Below are 24,438 nucleotides of genomic sequence, written 5' to 3'. Positions count from 1 at the left end.
GGCAACACAGTTTCACCTCTCATTTTAGTCTTTGAAATGTAAAATGGTAATTCATTTCTAGTAAAGGATAAGCTGGTCAAGACTTACTGGCTTGTTTCTGTTAACAAGTGATGCAGCATTGATACTGACTGCTCTTTTCTGATATAACTCACTCTTCTGAAAGAATTACCATTGAAGCCATAGAAATTCTTATGGTAATGACAACAAGAGTAAACAGATATTAACTTCCTTTGTGGCTTTTCTCATTGTTTTAATTAATCACGTATCTTCCCAATGCTTACTAAAATAATTCGGCCAGCTTACTAAAATCATTTGACCCATGAGAAAATGCAAACAATAATGAGAACATGGAAAGTTATTTCTTCCAGAAAATGTATTTACACATCCACACTTCTTCAAACTGTAGAAACCGATGTTAAATTCTGTCAATCTGATTTTTTTATTTTTATTTTCGCTACCGATTCTGAATGGTTAGCACATAATGTGTTATATCTTCAAATACATTAATGTCAAATTGTACCAGAAAGGGAGTAAGAACAGCGATTATGTGTCATTTTGAAAGCACTTGGTAAGGCTAGTAGGGTGACAGAGGGGAAGTAAACGGTCAAACTACCCAGAGAATATTTTGCATTCTGATTTTTTCCTTCCTTCCTTTTCATCTTATGAGGTCACTGGCCCAATATTTCTTCATTTTCTGCTCATATTGAACTACTTGAAAATCAGCTTCAACTAAGTTTTAAGGTGTATTTTTTCCCGGATTTCTCTAATTCTATTTCAAGTGAATATATTATCACAAAATAGATCTTTTACTCCAAACAAAACTATTTTGAGGGCTTGCATAAACATGTGTTATGAATCTAAATGAAAAATTCTGGTACCACATTAAGAAATACCATAAGCAATAGTCAGCCTTTTCAAGTTATTTTAACTACTATGATAATAGTGCTCCATGTATTCAGAAAGCCTTGTTAGAGTAAAATTACTCATTGCATTGTTTCTAAATGCAACATATATTTTCACTGATATTTATTTTGTAATAAGCTACACATTTATGCTATTGCAATATTTGTTCTGATACAGCAGATACACTTTTTAGAGATGCTGAACATGCTTGGGGATTTCACAGGGCTGCAGAAGAAACAAGAAGCCCCACCACAGCTCACATAGGCACTGTACAGCACAGCTGCTCAAAGGGTAGCTGGACAATAGTCAGTAGGTGACCAACAGATACTAATTCTATCATGGACTGTCGACTATCACAGTAACACAAGCACAACCCTGTTAGCTATATAAACAATTTAAGCCACTTGAAATTACTCATGGAGGGCGGGGAAACCAACCCCAAACCAACTATTGGATCATTTTAAGAACTGATTCCTACTTGCACTTGGTTTCGTGAACATATTCTGCACAGTTAGGCCTCACAATTCATACACCTGTTCTGAAACATTGAATCTGTTTTGTATTTTAATACCACAATAGAGAGAAAATGTTTTTAAAAAAATCTTTTTTATTCTTTGTGACACAACCCTGATAAGTTAACCTGGGAGCCAAGAAAAGACTGCAGTCACATGATGGCATGGCGGTAAATTACTTTTAAATGCAATTATTAAGCATACTATAGCTTATGGATATCAAAGTACACATATTTTCTTCAATAATAGCTTTCAAATGGCTCCAGATAGCCATCAGTGCCCTTTCAGAAAGGCTTAGATATTCACTTAAAGTCTAGCCAGAGAAATTAAAGGGTGAATGAAAAGAAAGCAGTACCTAAACTGAAATTATTTATTACTTCATCTTTAGATATCCAAAAAGCACCTTTTAGTTTTAAGTATTTGTTTCATTTATAATTTTCCTAATTTTACTTTACTCAGAGATGCTGTTTCTCTCTCAAGCAAGATTAACCTGAATGGCTGAAATAGACGAGCTTAACTTCAGAATTAAGCTAAATGCTACAAGGTAGTGCAATTTCATGTAAACCCAGTATCACAAGTGCAGAGTTTTAAGGAAGACGACATCTGGCATATGCTGTTATTGAGATACTACAAACAAAAGGAAGCTTGTGACTTCAAAGTTTTATTACAAAGTCAGTATTAGAAAGATGATCCCACTGCTGAGAAAAGAATCCTTTGTAACTTCAATATTCATTCTGTCAGTAGCTTCCTACATCAAAACAGTTCAGTTATTTGCTAGGTAATGTTCTCTAATAAGAACAAGAAATAAGAGTTCAGCATGTTCCCTTAATTGGCAATAAAGGCATAGAAGTATTTTATATTATGAAGAATCATTTTTTTCCCCCATACATATAATTGGAAAAAGTCTGAAATCCATTAATGATACCAGAAAGTAAACACAGACATTTAGAAAATATCATGTCTAAAATATCAAGGGATTAGCCTATAAAGCTCATTATTATCTAAACCAGTCCTTTTAGAAAAAAAATTGGGCAAAAGTGCACGGATTATATGTAGAGGAATTGTTTTTCCCGAAATTGGCTATCTAACTTTTATAATTTCATACCTTTTCTTTACAAATGTGCACTTTCAAAGTACTGCTTATTTACCCAGTGTAACAGAGTGTCCTGGTTTCAGCTGGGATAGAGTTAACCGTCTTCCTAGTAGCTGGTACAGTGCTATGTTTTGGGTTCAGTATGTGAAGAATGTTGATAACACACTGATGTTTTCAGTTGTTGCTCAGTAGTGTTTAGACCATAGTCAAGGATTTTTCAGCTTCTCATGCCCAGCCAGGGCACCTGACCCAAACTGGCCAACAGTGTATTCCATACCATGTGATGTCCCATCTAGTTTAGGAACTGGGAAGGGGGGGGCAGGGATTCGCCACTCGGGGACTGGCTGGGTGTTGGTTGGCGGGTGGTGAGCAATTGCCCTGCGCATCATTTGTACATTTCAATCCTTTTATTACTACTGCTGTCATTTTATTAGTGTTATCATTATCATTATTAGTTTCTTCTTTTCTGTTCTATTAAACCGTTCTTATCTCAACCCAGGAGTTTTACTTCTTTTCCTGATTTTCTCCCCCATCCCACTGGGTGGGGGGGGGGGAGGGAGTGAGTAGCTGCGTGGTGCTTAGTTGCTGGCTGGGGTTAAACCACGACAGTCCTTTTGGCGCCCAACGTGGGGCACGAAGGGTTGAGATAACGACAAACCTGACGAGAGCTTGTTAAAACAAATTTATTTTAAGCGTTCATTATGTTGATTTATGTATTTTTCGAGTTGTTGCTCTGGTTTTTAAGGCTCTGTTATGTATCACCTCGCTTGTTGTATGTAGTTCCTCTTCTACTGCTTATCATCCGTGGGAGGTGGATTAAGGTTTTCGCTTTGATGTATGGTATAACTCTGGTTTATGGTATGATAAAGTCATCAGCTGTGGGATTAATCCGGTATTTGCATTTAGCATTGTCACCTTTATACTGTGGGAGCCATCTGTGGGAAACTATTAATAACTATACCATTTACCTTTCCTCCATGGAAAACCAGTCTGCGGGTGGGGTACCTTTCTTCCCCTCTCCTTTCTCCTTCAGTCCAGTTACAATGGTGTTTGAGAATTTTGAAAAATTTGAATACTCCTGGAATGTTGGGACTAGCACGGTCCTAGCCCTACTGCTAGGAATTAGCATACTTCTGAATGTGGTTCAGCTCTCGTTTAAGGTTAAACAGCTATTTAAGAAGATCACCCAGAGATCTGCCCCAAGGCTGGATAATTATGAGTGGCATGGTGTGTGGGGTAGCATGGGCAAGTACCTAGGAAAGTGGGCACCTCCAATGTTTTGGAAATTCACCCCTGAACAAGTGCAGGATCCAGAAGAGCTAGTAAAATATTTGGAAGAGGTATGCTGTCACCCCGGCAGCTCCAGAGAGATACAAATCACTGCAACGTGCTGGGGCCTGGCCCATGCCTATCGAGCCCTGTTCAACACCACTCAGTACCCTCAAGGGGAAGAGAAAGTCTCTGGATCTAACAAAACGATGAGCACCGCGGCCACCCAAACCTTGGCAACAGGCGCCGCGGCCCCTCCAGCCCCGGCAAGGAGCATTGCAGGCACCCAGACCTTGGTGACAGGCACCGTGACCCCTCCAGCCCCGGCGACGAGAACTCGGGCTACCCAAACCTCAACAACAGGCACTGCGGTCCCTCCAGCCCCAGCAATGAGCACAGCAGCTACCCAAACCTCGGCGACGGGCACTGTGGTCCCTCCAGCCCCAGTGACGAGCACTGCTGCTACCCAAACTTTGGCAACAGACACTGCGTTTATCCAAAACCCGGTGAGGGATACTGCAACTGAACCAGCGGACCAACCTGCACCAGCATCAGTTGCCCCCGTACAGAAAAAGAAATATACAAAAAAATCAGTTCGCTTAGCGAAGGATGAAGATGAACGAGGGTCATCACGGGAACCAGAGGAAGAGGCAGAACCAGAGGTAATAACCCGATCCCTATCCTTGAGTGAGCTGCGGGATTTGCGAAAAGACTTTGGCTGCCGTATAGGTGAGCATATTATCACCTGGCTCCTCCGATGCTGGGACAATGGGGCTAATAGCTTGGAATTAGGAGGTAGGGAAGCCAAGCAGCTGGGATCGCTTGCCAGGGAAGGTGGCATTAACAAGGCAATTGGAAGAGGGACACAAGCCATCAGCCTCTGGAGGCGACTCCTGTCAAGTGTGAAGGAAAGGTACCCCTTTAAGGAAGACGTTATATGTCAATCAAGCAAGTGGACCACCATGGAAAAAGGTATTCAATATCTGAGGGAATTAGCTGTGCTAGAGACAATTCATCATGACCCGGACAACCCACAATTACCCAAAGATCCAGATGAAGTCCAATGCACACGACCCATGTGGCGGAAGTTTGTACGGAGCGCACCATCGTCCTATGCCAACTCACTGGCAATAATGGCCTGGAAGGATGAAGAGGCACCGACAGTGGAGGAAGTGGCTCGCCAACTCCGTCAATACGAAGAAAATCTCTCCTCCTCCCTACAAGCCTGCATTGCAGCTGTGGAGAAGCTGTCTGAGGATTTCCAGCAATTCAAAGAGGATATGTCCTACTCCACACGTGTAAGGACCAATGTCTCAGCTATTAGGAGTCAGCGTTCCTCTGCCCAAGAGAGAGAATATAGAAGGTACACACCGCGAGGTGCCCTGTGGTTTTACCTATGTGATCAGGGAGAGGACATGAGGAAATGGGACAGAAAACCTACCTCGGTCCTAAATGCATGGGTACGTGAACTGTGAGGAAGAACCACCACAAAAGGGGATTCTACCAGGAAAAATGCCGCTCCAGTTTCCAAACAGAGTAGAAGGGCTGATTTTATTTCCGATCCTCTTGAAGGGACTTCTGAGCCAATTTTACGAGAAGTGAATACTGAATACTCTGACCGGAATTAGAGGGGCCCTGCCTCCAGCCAGGTGGAGGAAAGGGATAACCGGGTCTATTGGACTGTGTGGATTCGATGGCCTGGCACGTCAGACCCACAGGAGTATAAGGCTCTAGTAGATACTGGCGCACAGTGCACTCTAATGCCATCAAGTTATAGAGGGACAGAATCCATTTGTATTTCTGGTGTGACAGGGGGGTCCCAAGAGTTAACTGTATTGGAAGCTGAAGTAAGCCTGACTGGAAATGAATGGCAGAAACACCCCATTGTGACTGGTCCAGAGGCTCCGTGTATCCTTGGCATAGACTACCTCAGGAGGGGGTATTTTAAGGACCCGAAGGGGTATTGATGGGCTTTTGGTATAGCTGCCTTGGAGACAGAGGGCACTGAACAGCTGTCTACCCTGCCTGGTCTCTCTCAAGACCCTTCGATTGTGGGGTTGCTCAAGGTTGAAGAACAACAAGTGCCAATTGCTACCACGACGGTGCACCGGCGGCAATATTGCACCAACCGAGACTCTCTGATTCCCATCCACAAGTTGATTCGCCAACTGGAGAGCCAAGGAGTGATCAGCAAAACTCGCTCACCCTTTAATAGTCCCATATGGCCAGTGCGGAAGTCTAATGGGGAGTGGAGACTAACAGTTGACTATCGTGGCCTGAATGAAGTTACGCCACCGCTGAGTGCTGCCGTTCCAGATATACTAGAACTTCAATATGAACTAGAGTCAAAGGCAGCCAAGTGGTATGCCACAATTGACATTGCTAATGCGTTTTTCTCAATCCCTCTGGCAGTAGAGTGTCGTCCACAATTTGCCTTTACTTGGAGGGGTGTCCAGTACACTTGGAATCGATTGCCCCAGGGGTGGAAACACAGCCCCACCATTTGCCATGGACTGATCCAGACTGCACTGGAAAAAGGTGAAGCTCCGGAACACCTGCAATACATTGATGACATCATCGTATGGGGCAACACGGCAGAAGAAGTCTTTGAGAAAGGGAAGAAAATAATCCAAATCCTTCTGAATGCCGGTTTTGCCATAAAAGAAAGTAAGGTCAAGGGACCTGCACAGGAGAACCAGTTTCTGGGAATAAAATGGCAAGATGGACATCGTCAGATCCCAATGGATGTGATTAATAAAATAGCAGCTATGTCTCCCCTGACTAATAAAAATGACACACAGGCCTTCTTAGGTGTCGTGGGGTTTTGGAGAATGCGTATCCCAAATTACAGTTTGATTGTAAGCCCTCTCTATCAAGTGACCCGGAAGAAGAATGATTTTAAATGGGACCCTGAACAACAACAAGCCTTTGAACAAATTAAACGGGAGATTGTTCATGCCATAGCCCTTGGGCCAGTCCGGACAGGACAAGATGTTAAAAATGTGCTCTATACTGCAGCTGGGGAGAATGGCCCTACCTGGAGCCTCTGGCAGAAAGCATCTGGGGAGACCCGAGGCCGACCCCTGGGCTTTTGGAGTCGAGGATATCGAGGATCCGAGGCTCGCTACACTCCAACTGAAAAAGAGATATTGGCAGCGTATGAAGGAGTTCGAGCCGCCTCAGAAGTGGTTGGTACTGAGACACAGCTCCTCTTAGCACCCCGACTGCCAGTGCTGGGCTGGATGTTCAAAGGGAGGGTCTCCTCTACACATCACGCGACTGACGCCACATGGAGTAAGTGGATCGCGCTGATCACACAACGGGCTCGCATAGGAAACCCCAGTCGCCCAGGAATTTTAGAAGTGATCACAGACTGGCCAGAAGGCAAAGATTTTGGAATGTCGCCAGAGGAGGAGGTGGCACGTGCTGAAGAAGCCCCGCTGTATAATAAACTGCCAGAAAATGAGAGGCAATATGCCCTGTTCACTGATGGGTCCTGTCGCATTGTGGGAAAGCATCGAAGGTGGAAAGCTGCTGTATGGAGTCCTACACGACAAGTTGCAGAAACTGCTGAAGGAGAGGGTGAATCGAGTCAGTTTGCAGAGGTGAAAGCCATCCAGCTAGCGTTAGACATTGCTGAAAGAGAGAAGTGGCCAGTGCTCTATCTCTATACTGACTCATGGATGGTGGCAAATGCCCTGTGGGGGTGGTTACAGCAATGGAAGCAGAGCAACTGGCAGCGCAGAGGTAAACCAATTTGGGCTGCTGCACTGTGGCAAGATATTGCGTCCCGGCTAGAGAATCTGGTTGTAAAAGTACGTCATGTAGATGCTCACGTACCCAAGGGTCGGGCCACTGAAGAACATCGAAACAATGAACAGGTGGATCAGGCTGCCAAGATTGAAGTGGCTCAGGTGGACCTGGACTGGCAACATAAGGGTGAGCTATTTATGGCTCGGTGGGCCCATGATACCTCAGGCCATCAGGGGAGAAATGCAACATATAGATGGGCTCGAGATCGAGGGGTGGACCTGACCATGGACACTATTGCGCAGGTTATCCATGAATGTGAAACATGTGCTGCAATTAAGCAAGCCAAGCGGTTAAAGCCCCTGTGGTATGGAGGGCGATGGCTGAAATATAAATTTGGAGAAGCCTGGCAGATTGACTATATCACACTCCCACAAACTCGCCAAGGCAAGCGCTATGTGCTTACAATGGTGGAAGCAACCACCGGATGGCTGGAAACATATTCTGTACCCCATGCCACTGCCCGGAACACTATCCTGGGCCTTGAGAAGCAGGTCTTGTGGTGACATGGCACCCCAGAAAGAATTGAGTCAGACAATGGGACTCATTTCCGAAACAACCTCATAGACACCTGGGCCAAAGAGCATGGCATTGAGTGGGTGTATCATATCCCCTATCATGCACCAGCCTCTGGGAAAATTGAGCGATGCAATGGACTGTTAAAGACTACATTGAGAGCAATGGGGGGTGGAACCTTCAAACATTGGGATACACATTTAGCAAAAGCCACCTGGTTAGTCAACACCAGAGGATCTGCCAATCGGAGTGGCCCTGCCCAATCAGAATTTTTACATACTGTAGAAGGGGATAAAGTCCCTGTAGGGCACATGAAAAACATGTTAGGGAAAACAGTCTGGGTTACTCCTGCCTCAGGCAAAGGTAAACCCATTTGTGGGATTGCTTTTGCTCAAGGGCCTGGGTGCACTTGGTGGGTGACGCGAAAAGATGGAGAAGTCCGATGTGTGCCTCAAGGGGATTTGACTTTAGGTGAAAATAGCCAGAATTAAACTGTATGATATTAGTTGCTATATAACCCTGCTACTGTATGTTATCATTACTATAATTGTTATATGCTATATCCATAGTACTATAGTAAGAATCACTTGGATCAAGCAAGAAAGAACTGTGATAAAACTGAGCAAAGCGCCGTAGAGGTGGAACCAGAACTGACTCCAACATGCAACAATCCAACGGTGCACACCATCCTCCTACTGCGTCAAATGTCATCTGCTCATCACACCGCACTGAAGCCCAATTCTGCTCTACCGACTGAGAGGACTTTGCACCATCCCTTCCGCCCAGACAGACTGGTATGACAGATGGAGCCCAGAGTCGGAAACTAAATGAACTCAACAAACATTTTATGAACATAACCCATGAACTAAAGAACTGATATCTCTGTGTGTATATAGTTTTTTATATATATATATATATATATCATTGTTCATATGTCTCAAAGAGATGGAAAGGTGGTGATGATTGATCAGAATGTAACTAAAGGTATGGAAACTGAGCATGACGTCAATGGTATAGAATAAGGGGTGGATACTGTCCTGGTTTCAGCTGGGATAGAGTTAACCGTCTTCCTAGTAGCTGGTACAGTGCTATGTTTTGGGTTCAGTATGTGAAGAATGTTGATAACACACTGATGTTTTCAGTTGTTGCTCAGTAGTGTTTAGACTATAGTCAAGGATTTTTCAGCTTCTCATGCCCAGCCAGGGCACCTGACCCAAACTGGCCAACAGTGTATTCCATACCATGTGACGCCCCATCTAGTTTAGGAACTGGGAAGGGGGGGGGCAGGGATTCGCCGCTCGGGGACTGGCTGGGTGTTGGTCGGCAGGTGGTGAGCAATTGCCCTGCGCGTCATTTGTACATTTCAATCCTTTTATTACTACTGCTGTCATTTTATTAGTGTTATCATTATCATTATTAGTTTCTTCTTTTCTGTTCTATTAAACTGTTCTTATCTCAACCCAGGAGTTTTACTTCTTTTCCTGATTTTCTCCCCCATCCCGCTGGGTTTGGGGGGGGAGGGAGTGAGCGGCTGCGTGGTGCTTAGTTGCTGGCTGGGGTTAAACCACGACACAGAGGTTGAGCTACTGCCTAAAACCCAAGCCAACAACTTCACACTGATCATGTATAACCAGTCCTGGACTTTCTTTTTTGAAGAAAACAGCTTTGTATCTTAGTGTCACCAGAGCACTTCATCCACAGCTTCTCTCTCGCTAGGAGATGTCTGTGAAGAAGCGATGCAAGACCATGCTGTTCAATAAGGTGTTATAAAAAATACACACATAAAATATGACTACATGGCTGCAGGATCCCATGGGAAAAAAAAGAACACAAGCCTGCCTTTTGCATTTCTCGACATTTTGATCCAGATTCCAGGGGAGCCGAACGGCCATTTCACACCACACACTTGGCAAAACCTCCTTACACTACAGCCATACTGCCATTGAGGAAATCAGTTAAGAGCAGCAGAGTCCCTCTGGTGTCATTGATTCTTCTCCAACAAGCATTCAGAAAAACAGAATAGGGAAAACACACTGTGCCTGGGACTCCACATCATCAGCAATCATAAGGACTTATAAAAATCATGTAATATTTGGTTCGTATCATTTAGGCTAAGGATAAGGCTTGACAAGTCACTGGGTCATGACTCTTTTTGCGCCTTCCTAAAGGGAAGTTTGCAAATTTTCTTTGTAGCAACAGATTTGGCCACCAAAGTCTGAATGTGCTAGAAAAAGTTTTGTTGAATCTCTTGGCATTTCATATCAAATCAACACAGGAAAGTGTAACATTTTTCCTTTACAGCTGAAACTAGAACTAGACCTCATACCTGCTAAGAGCTGTATTGGGATGGTGAGGGTCAGCATATGCAAATCCCTTAGTGGGATCAGAATGTTAATTACTACATGCTCAAATTATTTGCTTTCAGCTGCTTTAAATACAACATCCATCAAAGATAAATTACAGTATTTAAATTGCCTTCTGCCTGTTGTTTTTCAAAGGAAAAAACCCCCAATAAAATAAGCAATATGAAGAATTACTCCATATTTGCCTTTCCTGATTTTCCACCTTATTCAAAAGCAGGGCAACTGCTTAAACAATATACTAGAAAAACTACAAAAATATAGCACCTCATCCTGTAATTATTTAGTTAAGTATTTTTAGGGAATCTTTGTTCCATGACATTATAAGTCCATTAGGAAACAACATTATTAGCCTGCTTCCTGCAGTGGTTCCTTTTGTACTTTATAGCTCAATGTAAACGTGAATGCAGAATCTGTAGCAAGCATCCTGTGCTTACGGCAATGAAACACACGTTTGGGACACAGAAGTACTCAGACTCAGGAGTTTTCCTTATCAGATGAATTAATACTGCAGGCTATTTTTCACGCTACTGTTTTATTCCATATGACTTATTGCACAAATTGCATTTAAATTTATTTTAGCACTGAAGTCAAAATGAACTGTAAAATATCCAGATGTGATTTTCATTTTAGTCTGTGGCTATACTTGACAGTTCCTTTAAAAATATTTGAGATACTTATACTACCATAAACATAATATTTAATATCATAATAAATAGTAAAAGAGATTGTGTTTGCATCCAAAGACAGATTACAGGCTTCAAAAAGATGAGAAGAGGAATAATTTTTCAGATCTTGAGACTTGTGCTCATATTCGACCTGGACATCTAGCCAAATTTATTGTATTGTTAAAGCTGTCAGTAAAGGAGCAGCTCCATTGCTCCTAACAGATCATCTGGATGTGCAACTCCCTGGTAAGTTTGACAGGTGGATGTAAGATCTTTCAAGTTTTTATAAGCATTTAATAAATTAATAAAAACCCTTCACTGTCACAGGAAGTCCTCCTAAATGCTCTGATCCTCCTGCTGTGTGGTTAGTGCTGAGGCAACAGAACACAAAATCTGTCATAGGATGGATACACCCCCACCCCTGCTCCGGGAACACAGACATATTTAGTCACACACGGGAATAGTCTCATTTTGTTCTATTCACACTCGTGAAGTTAAGCACGTACAACTGCCTGCCTTACTGAAAGTCATGTTAGCTAAAATAAATCTTGTATGTAGAAGTTGAGAGGGGAGGCTCACAGCCTTCCAGGTGAGCATCCCACCTCCCAGGTCTCTGTGTTCTGCTCCCATAGAATGCTTGAGAGGTCAAGCCAAGGGGCACCAGTAGAAAGAAATAAACATAGGACTGCTATTGCTAGCATCTAGTCATTACACTTGTATCAATTATTCATGCCATATGAGGATGTTGACAATTTAAAATGAAAATCTGCAGCAAATGCCTACTGTCTCCATGTGAGTAATTTAAGATGACAAAAAGAAGAAACGAGGTACTGCTCTTTTTTATATACTTTCATGTTATGCTAAAGTACAGCCATATAGTTCCCAACCTAGAGTAGCAGTTGCTTTGTTTTAATTAACTCAGCTTACTTTGCTAATATAATTGACTATTAGATTGTTCTGTAAGGTCAAGAATGCATCACAAAAATGAATACTTTCTGTACTTAAAAATGGAAAAATATCAGAATGCTCCTTCCATTGTAATCCAAAGAATAAATGTGCAAAGACTTTTGTTAAGCATGTGTTAGATAAGATATTTTAAATATAATTTTCAACTTATGAACAATCACTGCTGCTGAAAGAAAAACTACAGGTGCTTACAGTTAGGTGACAGCAGCCTAGCTTTATCATCTTTTGTATAGTACAATTAAATTTCATTCTTTGAAATTTCCCAGCCAAGGAATGTGAACAGGTCAACAGAAATCTTTAGCTGAGCTTTCTCCTACTGAACCCAGTACAGGCTCATTACCCAAGAAAGGGATGACACAGTCAATGAAGCTAAAATAACAACTAGACTGTAGTTTTACTTACAGCCATAAACTGGTAAGCAAAATTATTATCCAGTGTGGGGCACTACCATACATGCCATAGTTGAGGGCTACCAAACAGCGTGGAGGAGACAGGAGATCTAGTTCATGCAGAGCTAGCCCAAGCTCAGAGTTCATCACCTAGCAACTCTTTTCATTCTTAAGGCTGGCCCTGGCTGCTAGCAAAAAAAAAAAAAATAAAAAAAAAAATCCTGCTTGGCCTCAACCTCTGTGTTCTTCACAGGAAGACACCTTTACTCTTTCTAATGAAGATGGACTATATATTGTGCTGTTTATAATTCATTCAGGTAGGAGTGAGTAGGCAAAGGTGATGGTAGCAGATATGCAGCACATGGCCAAGACAGCCAACACACAAATGAATTCAAAACTTTAAAAGCTTTCCACAAGCCCCAGTGAGAAAAGCCACAACACGCTGAAGATCTCTGTCAAGGTTTTATCTATAAAAGGAGCAGCTCACAGAGTGGAAATTCAGACACAAACTGTAAGCTAGTGAGGCTTACAAAACACCAGCTAGTGACGAGTACAGACCAAGCTGATCCCCCAGTACTATTGTCTCTTTTCTCAACCCCCACAGATTTTGATTTCTTTTTTGAAAAGACACTATGAATAAATTAAATACAATAGTCAGGCTTTTCACATCAGGAACTATTGTTGATGTTACAGGAGATACAACACAGTCAGATAGAACAGGTTGCGTTGAAAGGACAACCCAGAAGCAGGCAGGGACACATGATGACACTGAAACACTAGGGATTGTCCTGTATGTAAACCCAAGACTAGTGCAAGCTGATGTAGCCTCAGCCCTCCTGGAAGGAATACCAAGACACATTAATTCATGCTTCTGAATTGTTTCTCCATATAGCTAGTGAACCACATGTCTTTGTACTCCTTCCTATGCTTGTCTTCCAAACACTTCTGTCTGCATGGGTGATGGCATTTTTCTTGTTTGGAGTCATGCTTCAGTTACCTTATTGCCTGATAGCTTAATTTCAATGTCTAAATCTACACATAAAAACTAAATATAAGCAGCCCAGGGGTAATGATGATAATCTGATGACTAAAATATTAAATGCTAGCATAAGGCCAACTTTATGCATATACTCACTATCCTAACAAATAATAGTCTCTGTTAACCCATCTTACAGTTTTAACCTGTAAAACCATGGAATACTGCATCCTTTTGTTAGAGAAGGAAAGGGAGACTCGGTTACCTATACAATACAAGTCATAGAGCATTTTTACTTTCTGGTTCTCCAGTCCAAGTCTGGAGCCATTCCCAGAGTTCAGTCAAGACAGCTGGCAGGAAACTGTGGTAGAGGAATGATAGCGACCACAGCACCCCACAAGAGAAACAGAACAATTCTTTCCACTAGGGAATTACCATTGGGTTTCTTCAGCTATCCTATTAGTATAGAGAATAAGATTTTTCACTGCCCAAACCTGTAATTTTAAAATAACTAATAAAATCCCAGTACATCTTTATTATATATAGTAAAGTTTATTTTTACTATGTTAATTTTTACATCTATTTTCTTCAGAATGACGGTCTTTTAAAACCCCAAAGATCAGATATGCAGGCAAATGTCAACAAATATCAATTATTTTTTAAATAAAATTCTGGAAGCAGCAAACTTTATATAATATGCTATTTTAACAACAAAACTAAGGCAATTATTAGCCTTTTGAAGAGAAAGGATGTAAAAATTATTGTTGCTTTATAGAAAAGTTTAATGAGGTTTTGTAGTGAGTACTGTTTTTATTGTATTTTCTTATAACAAATGCTTGAAATAGCTTCCAGAAAACATTCAGCAGATATTTACTTCCCAACAATAGATGACTCTAACAAAGCACATAAACCCCTCTCATTCTCTTCCTGTGTGTTTGAGCTTCAGCAGTATGACCAAATGACGATAACGAATTGACTTTCACAGAAAAGTAAAGCAATAGATACTTTCCAGATGTTAGAAATGAGTGGATGAAAAGGGGGAAAAACTTATTAAAAAAATAACTGAAAGACAAACGAACTGGAATAAACTGAGTTGATATAATCATGTAAAGTATTATATACATTGCTACTTAAAATTGCATGATACCAAATGTTCATTTTTAACAAATCATACCACATTATTTGTATTTATAGTTCCTACGGTGAACTTGATAAATACCCATGAATAATTCAAGCATTAGCAATGTTTTGCTTCCTCACATTAAAACCAAGTAATTCTAATTAGTGGTCTAAGAAGCATACAAAATCCATGGATTTTATGGGAAAATGACAAAATGAGCAACAAAGGGAAAAGGAGAGGGAACAACAGAGTGGACCATTTGTCTAGCTTCTCTTTAGAAAGGTACATTTCTGCAAGGGAGAGAACAGCAAAGTGTGCATTTGCAAGCATGTTTGTGTGGCATTGAGAAATGGTGAATATTTTTAGTCCAACTTTTAACTCTTCAGCCATCTGAAGTAAAATGTCTATCAGTCTGCTTCTTCCAGTGTTGATAAAATGCAAAAGTGATTGCAATAATTGCACATGCCTAATCTTAGAAGGGAATTCTGGGGGGAAAAAAAGAATGCCTTCTGTACCAGGAGTTGATTAAAGGCAGCATTTTTTAATCTATCCAATGGTTTTAAATACAGTACAGAAAACTCTTAATGGTTTAATAGCTATATCAGAAGAGCAACAAATGGCATCATTCATTACTCGGCCTATACGCATCTGTAGTTACGCCAAAGCAAAACATGTTCATGATATCTCTAGCCATATATGCAACGAACAGCAGTATGCCAATAAATGTAGTTTCATACAATTTCTCCACTGTGTTTAACATACTCTAATGGGAATGGCTTGAAAACTTTTTAATATTGACTTGCCTATTAAGCCATTCAGTAATTTAAATAACCATCTTTAACAGTCCCAACTTTCATTAAACCTCTGAAGACAGAGCTACTGACCAAAACAATGAATATAATAGTTTTTAATTTAGTGACATATGAGAGAAAAGCACTATCCATTACAATGATGAAGCAAAAAGCAAATAATCAAAAAGCAAATACAGTCTCCATAATTGTACATGCTGAATGTCACCCAAGGTAACTATAATACAAGTGTATAAGCTGTAAATCCTCATCATAAAATGATGTTGTGATTCTTCATATCATGAAATAAAATTTTTTTTCATGACTGCACATGCTTTAAATCAGAAAAACATAGGTAAATATTTTCTTTAGTTTAAATTCTGCCTGAGACTGCTTTACTTAAGTTTGTTCCAACATCAATGAGAAGATCAGTACCTGAAGCCATGAATTCTCTGACACTTGATGGTCCTGAAAAAGAACCTTTTAGCTGCAGGTTTTATGTGTTCTCAGCAGATAATATTCATTGTTCATGTTCATTCTAATGCACTCTTTCTCTACCACAGTTTCTTTCACTGGAAACTTTATCTTGAATTGCTATATACTCTACTATCCTACTATACTCACTAATGAGCTAAAGCTTCAATTTTCTGGAATTCATTTTTCTTCCTTTTCCTGACACTTTCATTATATAAACATCTGATAACTATGTGATCAACAGAATATTTACAATAATTGAACAACTAAGCTGCTAGTAGGAAAAGTTTTTCAAAGCAAAATTTAACAATAGGCAATTTGAAAGTATGTATGACTAGTATTATAGCACAGTAGACAGTCACCTGGAGAAAAAGGGCTTTTTGTGTGGAAGAGTCCAGGAACAGCAGTAATATTACAGTGGTGAAAAGGGGAAGTACTGAATGAGGGAGATTACTCCACTGACAAATCATAAGCTAACATATGCCCATACTGCCAATTCATTATAATTCCAAAATAGTTATTAAAAAAAAACAAACCAACAAAAAAACCCACTGTCAGATTTTACATAATTCACTAATAGGAAATAGGATTACTTTCATAGGTAATTTATCCAGAATAAATCAATCACTGAGTTTGCTCTTGATGGAGATCTATCAGAGATTCAATTTCATTACTCAAAGTAGAATTAGGTAAATAAAAGACTCTTCAGTTTAATGCCTGAATGAAAAATATCAGATCAATCAGAAATATTTTGTTAGGCCTAAAATGAAATATTACTTTAATTGAAGAATTATTTACTGTGTTAACCTTATTTTTAGGTTTAAAAAAAAAAAATGTATCACCGTTTCAAAAAGTCAATTTCATTTGAAAAACCTGAATCCAATCATTAACTTCTTTAAAAAAAAAACAAACAAAAAACCCCCATCAACTTGTTTTAGTAGCTGAAGTTTCTTAGATTAACTGCACATGAATTTGCAAAAAGAAATTAAACTCTAAAGAAAGATGCAGCTTCAGAGGACTGCCATTTTTTTCCCTTCTTTCCATCCCTACAAGTGCTCCCCAAATTACAAACTCAGAGAAACATTGGCTGGAAGGGGCCTCTGGAGGTCATTTTGCCCTGCCTCCTGCTTGGGACTACCAACTCCAAGTGAGCTCAGTCACGCCTCTGCCTGGCCAGGTCTTGAAAACCTTTGAGGATGGAGATTTTACAACCTGAGTGACCTGTTCCAGAGCTGCACTACCCTCCTTGAGAAAAGTTCTTGCTAATGTCCATTTTGTACCTGCCAAGCTGTAATTTACAGCCTGCACCCCTTGCCATATCATCTGGCACTATCAAGAAGAATAACTCTCAACCAGCTAGTAAGCTGTCGCAAACTCTTTAGGATCTATAGTTAAAAGCCACCTTTTTGTAGACAGAAGCTCCAGCATTAGAGATACGGAATTGACAATTCCCTGAGTTCATGTAAAAGTCTCATGAATTTCTGCAGAAAATGTAAAGCCCAGTCTTTAGGAAAACAGATATTCATAATTTCAATTATATATATTTTTCAGAAATGTTAGAGCAAGAGAGGCCTCACAGACCTTCTTCACTCTTGTAGTGATCACAGACATAGTCACCACAGAAATTACTAATGGAAATACAAAAAAAAAAAAAAAGGGTGTAAACAATTTCTGTTGGAGGCTGCCATTTCTGCTCATTTTCAGGGGAAAAAAAGCTTACAGAAAACCAGAAGACTAAAAAGTGTTTCATATAGAAATTACTTTAAAACACATTTATAATAATGAATTATACAGATGTTTTGAAGACAGAACTTCCAAAAACATACAATTACAGCTACTTGAGAGAGTTCAAGAAGCCCAAAGAAATTTTTAAAATTGTCTAGTGCTTTAAAATTGATTTGACAAAAGCCTATCTAATTTCAATGGATTCCTTAGTTTTCATCTTTTAACTTTCAAAAGAAGTATAAAATAATGTATTGCATTTTTATACACTATAATGGCAGTGAAAGCAGAAACAACAAACAGAACAAGCAATTCCTCAGCTCATGGCTTCTGTACTCTACTTCCACTTGATTAAGGTGTAATCAAGTCCGTGAATTCAAAGCAGGACAGAAAAAACTGATTACGTATGAATTCAGTGAATCTCATTCCAAAAGACTATTTATTTCAATGATGAAAGACTAAGTTTTTGAATAGCTATTTTATTTAAACAGGAAACAGTATCTGATTTTTAATACAACTGTGACCATGGTGTTTTTAATGTGCTCAGGGATAAGATAGCCAAGATAGCAACAATGTATTTGCTTTATTTCTTCTTCCATATTCAGGTGTAGTATGTAAACCAAATGAAGATTTTCAATGTACCACTGTACATACCAGTCTAACAAATATTATTCTCCCTCATCAAGCACAAACTGATGAAAACAAAAATTCATTTTTCTAAATTCCTCAATGCTCCTAGGTACAGAAACACATCCCTCAGTGTAATACCCCTCTAGGGGAGTTCTGTACTAGCACAATCTAAATGCAATAAAAATTATTTTTTTAAGAAGAAATCTTTCTTTTCAATCATGGAATTAAGAAACAAAGACAAATAAAACCCACACGCTAAGCTATAACATAAAAACTTTTTATTTCTGTTCTATATCTAAGCTCCACATTTTTTTGAGTGGGTTCCAAATTTGCTTAAATGAATTCTCCAGTCCCCAATGTTTTAAAATAATCACTTTTAAAAAACTTTCACTGTGCTAATGTTTGTTTCCATAGAAACAGGACTGAAAGCAGGAGCTGCTGTTAAAAGAATTAGATTTCTCTCCCACAAATGAAAGACTTAAAAATAATAATATATTAATAAAACTATTGTCAGAATATATATTTTCTCATTTTGCAAAAACAGAGCATGATCTTACATCCACTGGAGTTAATAGGACTATCACTTGTGATTACAATAGAACATGCCTAAATCACTAAGAACATATTACTGAGTTAAAAAGAACCTGATCAAAAGATTATTCAGTTAAATGAATAATTTTCTAATGAATTTTTAAATTAAATTTAGCAGGTGACTGTCAGATGAGGCCATTTTTAGAAATATTGCAATGAAGAATTGTGAGCCAAAAATGTAAAATAATAGTTGCTGAGGGTTATTACTGTTTACATAATTTATTTATATTACTGTTGCTTAATTTTTTGAGAGTTAATTACTTTATTAAAAGTATTTTACAGTTAGTCAGATACGTTTCTAAACTCCAGCCAGCCAGTAATTGAATCTATGGACATCACGCTGGCATAAACCTAAACTTCTGTAGGATTAAGTACATACTTATTTTACAGTAATTAAGATTTGCATTTTTCCTCACAAACACCCCTCTAAGTGCACTTCTCTGCATACTTTGTAAACATTTAAACACCTCCTGTAAGAAAATTAGTAACTTAAGAAATAATAATTTACCTCTCCCCAAACCATAATTTCAGTCAAAATCCTGAAGAGAGAACCTATCCAGGATTGGCTTGCAGTTAGTAAGGTTCCTGAACTCACAAAAATCTTACCTGTGCAGAGTTCAACTGAGTTAAGACACTGAGTTATTCCGATTCATTGCTGCACAACTATAATTTTTAAGCCTGAAATGATAGACAAAGACAACTTTTCCTCCTTTACATCAGCCCCAACCACTTCATTCTCTGGATCAGCTTCTGTTATACTACATATATATATTGCTATATAGAAAGAGCAACAAAGCTGGTGAAGTGAAGGGTCCAGAGAACAAGTCCTATGAGGAGCGGCTGAGGGCTGTTTAGCCTGGAGAAAAGGAGGCTGAGCCTTATTGCTCTCTACCACTACCTGAAAGGTAGTTGGTCTCTTCGCCCAAGTAACAAGCAATATGACAAGAGGAAATGGCCTCAAATTGTGCCAGGGGAGGTTTAGATTGGATATGAGGAAAAATTTCTTCACCAAAAGGGTTGTCAAGCATTGGGACAGGATGCCCAGAGAAGTGGTAAAGTCACCATCCCTGGAGGTATTTAAAAGATGTGGCACTTAGGGACATGATTTAGTGGTGGACTTTGTAGTGTTAGGTTAATTGTTGAACTTGATCATAAGGGTCTTTTCCAACCTAAATGATTCTATGATTAAGGCAGACACAGCCTTTGATAGCTCAGATTTGCATGAAGCTTGGGCACTTCCCGTCTGCACAGCTGAGAGTGGCCCAATGAATTAGTAGTGGTCACAGCAACAGCAGCAGCCAGGGCTTGGGAGGATAGCTGCCATCAAGTTTGGAAGGAGCCATGGCAAAGAGAACATCTGAACAGCCTCAGACTTTGAGCATTCTTCCAGATTTTCCACCCTGAGGATTGAAGCAAAGCTATTGTTGCAGTTCTCCTACACAAGGTATTACCGTGTACATACCTTTTTCTAGACCTTACTACCTAGTTAGGTAGTAGCCCCCAACCTACTTAGGTTGATTAACCTGAATAATGTTGTCATCCTAAATTTTACTATACAAATACCTTTGTCATTATTCTGAAAGATGAAATAGGTATTTGCATCAATTCAAGTTGAAACCCATCAAGCAACTGATACCAGTCTTATTATAGACTTTGAGACCCATCACTGAAATTGGTGACCCTGTGTGAGATCAAGACATTTAGCATTTTCTTAGTCAGTTGTTCAGTCTGGAGAACTCATATCTGGCCTATGGTTGGGGGGGAGAGTTTTGCACCCTTCTGTGAGGGTAAAATTTCCTTATAAAGCTCAAAATATGCAAATTTATTTTCCTATGCTCACAGTTTTTATCATATATAGAAGAGAATTCTGATAGATAAACATTTGCAAGAACTGCCATGGTTGTACTTTACAAATGTGCAGGTATTTTTAATAAGCATTTTTTGGGCATTATTTAAACCAGACTACTACTTATACCTCTTCACTCCATATATTTTGATCAACTGTACAACAAAATGACTGCCAGTACTTTTTCATAAGAGAATCTATTTTTACTAGTAGGTGAGTCTACTAATTTCTAGATTTCTTTAAAATTCTGAAAGGACATTTTATATCTTTATATTTGCAACTTACATGTTTACCATTATCACCTTAGGTTTTTCTCTATATTAGAAAATCTCTCCCATGAAAAAGGTTTCTTCCTCCACAATGCACCATGAAAAATGCATTCAAGAGAACGGTTAACATCTCAGCATTGTATCTACCTTCCTTGTTTTCTCCCTCTGGCTGACCAAAGAAGTCATCCACTCCTGAAATATCCTGACAGTGGGCAACTACTTCTTTAAGACAGTTTTGTCACTTGAACTAGCCATGCTAGGAATTTAACTCATATAATTTCCATTCTACATATCTTCCGGTGTAATTTATGCCTTAAAAAAATCACTACAGCTGAATTAAAAACTCTGACGTTTTTATGTTTGCCCCAAGTAATTAAACTTTGCTTGTGAGATTATAACATTAAAGTGCCATTTATCAACAAACTAAGGATTTCACTTCCTTTAATTTTGATGTTAGGTTGGTTTATTTTTAACAGTGAATTCCTCATTGTATGAAACCCCCTGCCTAAAGGTTAGTTTAACTTGCATTAGATTTGGCAGTTTTCTTATCATTAGAGGGTATGAAATTCTTTGGATATAATATGGCTATTTCAATTGTCTGATACAATTTGTTCTGTCTGTAAAGTTGATTGTCAGGTACCACATAACTGTATTGATTTTTGTTGAGATTCTACTGTGTTTCAGGAACATCTATTATAGCAAGACTCTTTCTATGATATTTCTTCTCATTGATTTCTTCTACTAAGTAGTGCTAATCAAAACTGGTAGAGCATTTTTCATTGCCCAAATTACATGTAAATGATAACACGTTTTCTTAAAAGTACTGCCCACTGTTACCAAAAAAAATGTTTGGAATAAAGTCTTGATAAAAAGTACCATAGATATAAAAAAGATAAAGCTTTGTCATCTGGTGCAAGGCCCACTAGCTTGATCCAGTGGTTTAACAGAAGATATAAATTCAAAACCCTGACTCAAATATGTATTTTTGCAGGACAAAAAGTGCAGTTAAAAGGAAATCTTGCAATGAACAGGTGTATTTTCAGAATTGTGGGGTTTAATCTTCTTCATGTAGTTTGCAGATAAGATATTCCGGCAGTTTAAATTGCACAGTATACCAGTTTCACTGGTGTATTTGTGCTTCTGCTCCATGTAATGGACAAGTGAGAGGAGAAAATATGACAGCTCTTCTCTCCCTAGGGAAATTATATTGCAATTCTGCCCAAAAATCTGGAGCTGCATTTTGGTTTGGTACAACATTTTATTTAGTCGTAACTAGATTTTGTAAATTTGTATTTTGCTTTTAGGTCAGCAGTACTCCAGTGACCAAAGCTGGGTCATATATCTATCATTATGGACTTCTGACGACTTCTGTATTCGCTTTGGATTCCCCATTCAGTTTGTCCTCTGTCTTTACGTCTTATTTTGTTGCTAATTTCAGGTGATCTCATATTTGCAGTCAGTTTGGATTGTATGTTCCTTTATTTCCACTTCTGTTGGTGTCTTCATTGTAAAACAGAAACGAAGTTGCAACCTATTAGATTTCAAAAGGCAAGTTTTTATCTTGCGGAAAAGAGTTTTAACTCGGATTTTGGAATTTATTAGTTATCCTTGTACTCAGTATCTCACAGTTTATAGCCAGAGTGTTAAAATGCCCCATCAGTAGAAGCCTGTTATTTTCACATATGATATAAACAGCATCTTAGTCTCAACCGCTCATTACTTTGCCATGTTTCACCAGCAGCTTCTGTTGACCCTGGGCTACAAGAGGAAATGTCATAACACAGCATTGGCACAGTTGCCACTCAACGTCTATGACACTTGCAGATGCCCAGAGGTGCATGACTTCCCGGTGACTCGCAACGCCGCCACTGAGCCTACCCTGCTCACTCTAGAGGTGAGGCTGCCACAAGTCCCCAGTAGTCTAAAACATCTCATGTGAGCTCAGATCAATTCAATCTTGCCTCTTCTACTGCAGTGGAATTACTGTAGGATCACTGGTAATATCAGTTGGAAGAAAACATAGCCTACGTTTCAGTTTCTGTGTGATAGGACACAGCATTTGTCCAGTAGCATTCCTGCTCTGGATTCCCAGACATCCTCATTTCCCATTTTTGTACGTGAACAGTAACAACATTCAATGATTTGCAAGGACCATAAAAGTTACCACCACTGACTAGAAGACAAGCTTAGGAAATTCAAGCTCTAATTTTAGCTTCCTTGTTAGAAGAACTTTGCCACAACATATTCATAGTTCCATATAATCTTTGCCTCCTAGTACACATAAAAGCAGAAAAGAGCTGGCTGAAATAATTTTTTCCCCCTTTTTTCCCCCCGATGTTACAGATCCCCTTATTTATGTGTTTCTTTTGCTTCTATTTGCTTCACAGTTAAGCCACTAACACATTCTACATATGCAGTTTTAAACCTACTTCTCCCATCTCACCATTTCAGCAATGTTAGTTTTACCATTATTTCATCAGCTAATCATGGAGATTACCTTCTTCTAACCTATTCTTCTAATCACTTCTTCCAACCTATTCATCCACATATTTAACCCAACCATTACCCATTCCTCTGTTTACTTCACAGTTCTGCATCTTCATTTAGGTACACAGATTTTATCCTGTCTTTGTTAGATAAAACATTTTCTGCCCTTCCCACACCTTTCCTTATGTTCAAATCCCAGACACTTCATTATGTGGCACTTCAACATTCATCTCGAACAGGGCCTCCGTACAAGGAAGGAAGCTGACAACAGTGGTACCATGCACACTTCTGATTATTTATAACTAAGCATGTTAAAGCATGTTATCATGTCGGTGTGCATCCAAAGTCTTCACTGATGTTGTTAATCATGTAGACCAGTAGCAGGATTAATTAAATGAAAGTAAGCCAGATAGCAATTTGAATTTTCATTTTAGCAGACTGCTAAGTGTCATACATATTGGATAAAAATAACTTCAGCATTGTTTTTCTGAAGAATTCAATGAGAATATTAATTCTTTCCACAATACCTTAAATAACTGTAATAGGAGCACAACTATATTTCATGAACAGTGGTTCATCTTGATTTTTTTTTTCTCCCCTTAGATATATGCAGCAGAATAGGAACATCTTAGATAATTGCACAAAAGAAAGGACAGTCATATACAGGTCAAATTTTTTGTTACTTTTGCAAGATCCACACTCATAGACAAATGCTGTCTTTTCCTATGAATACACAAGAGCAGCATCGGTGAATTTATGCAAGCAACACGCTTCAAGACTGCCAACAATGAAGCATCGTTCAAACTGCACCGTATTTTATGAATAAGCCTGTAATGTTATATTATGATGAATCTATTTGACATTCAGCGGTGTGATGCAGTGCATAGTAATTATAATAATGCAGTGCATGGCTGTAGCTTATTATATGCATATGGAAGACGCCAATGTCTTTAGGATGGACATTTAACTCAAGGTAGGAGGAGAGAGACAGGAATAGACTTAAGGAATGTAAGAAAGTCCTCATCTCAAAGTCTGATGGTATTTTGAGA

At 39.3% G+C, this 24,438-nt stretch overlaps 1 protein-coding gene across 2 annotated transcripts in view; it reads right to left on the bottom strand.

The window, feature by feature from the left end:
* The window catches only part of CCSER1 (coiled-coil serine rich protein 1), a 735,482-nt gene that overhangs the window by 128,458 nt on the left and 582,586 nt on the right, over positions 1–24,438 (bottom strand). Inside the window, exon 13 of one of the 2 annotated variants that reach the window (XM_075030670.1) lies at positions 22,215–22,433. The exons of the other annotated variant lie outside the window; for it this stretch is intronic. Within the exon in view, the coding sequence (XP_074886771.1) occupies positions 22,405–22,433 (29 nt within the window). The 3' untranslated portion in view covers positions 22,215–22,404. Of the gene's footprint in view, positions 1–22,214; positions 22,434–24,438 lie in introns of those variants that run through there. 2 annotated transcript variants of the gene reach the window in all.

The sequence above is a fragment of the Buteo buteo genome, chromosome 1 (assembly GCF_964188355.1).
Source record: "Buteo buteo chromosome 1, bButBut1.hap1.1, whole genome shotgun sequence".
Lineage (NCBI taxonomy): Eukaryota > Metazoa > Chordata > Aves > Accipitriformes > Accipitridae > Buteo > Buteo buteo.
The sequence above is the reverse complement of the archived record's forward strand: the minus strand, read 5'-3'. Positions and strand labels throughout refer to the sequence as shown.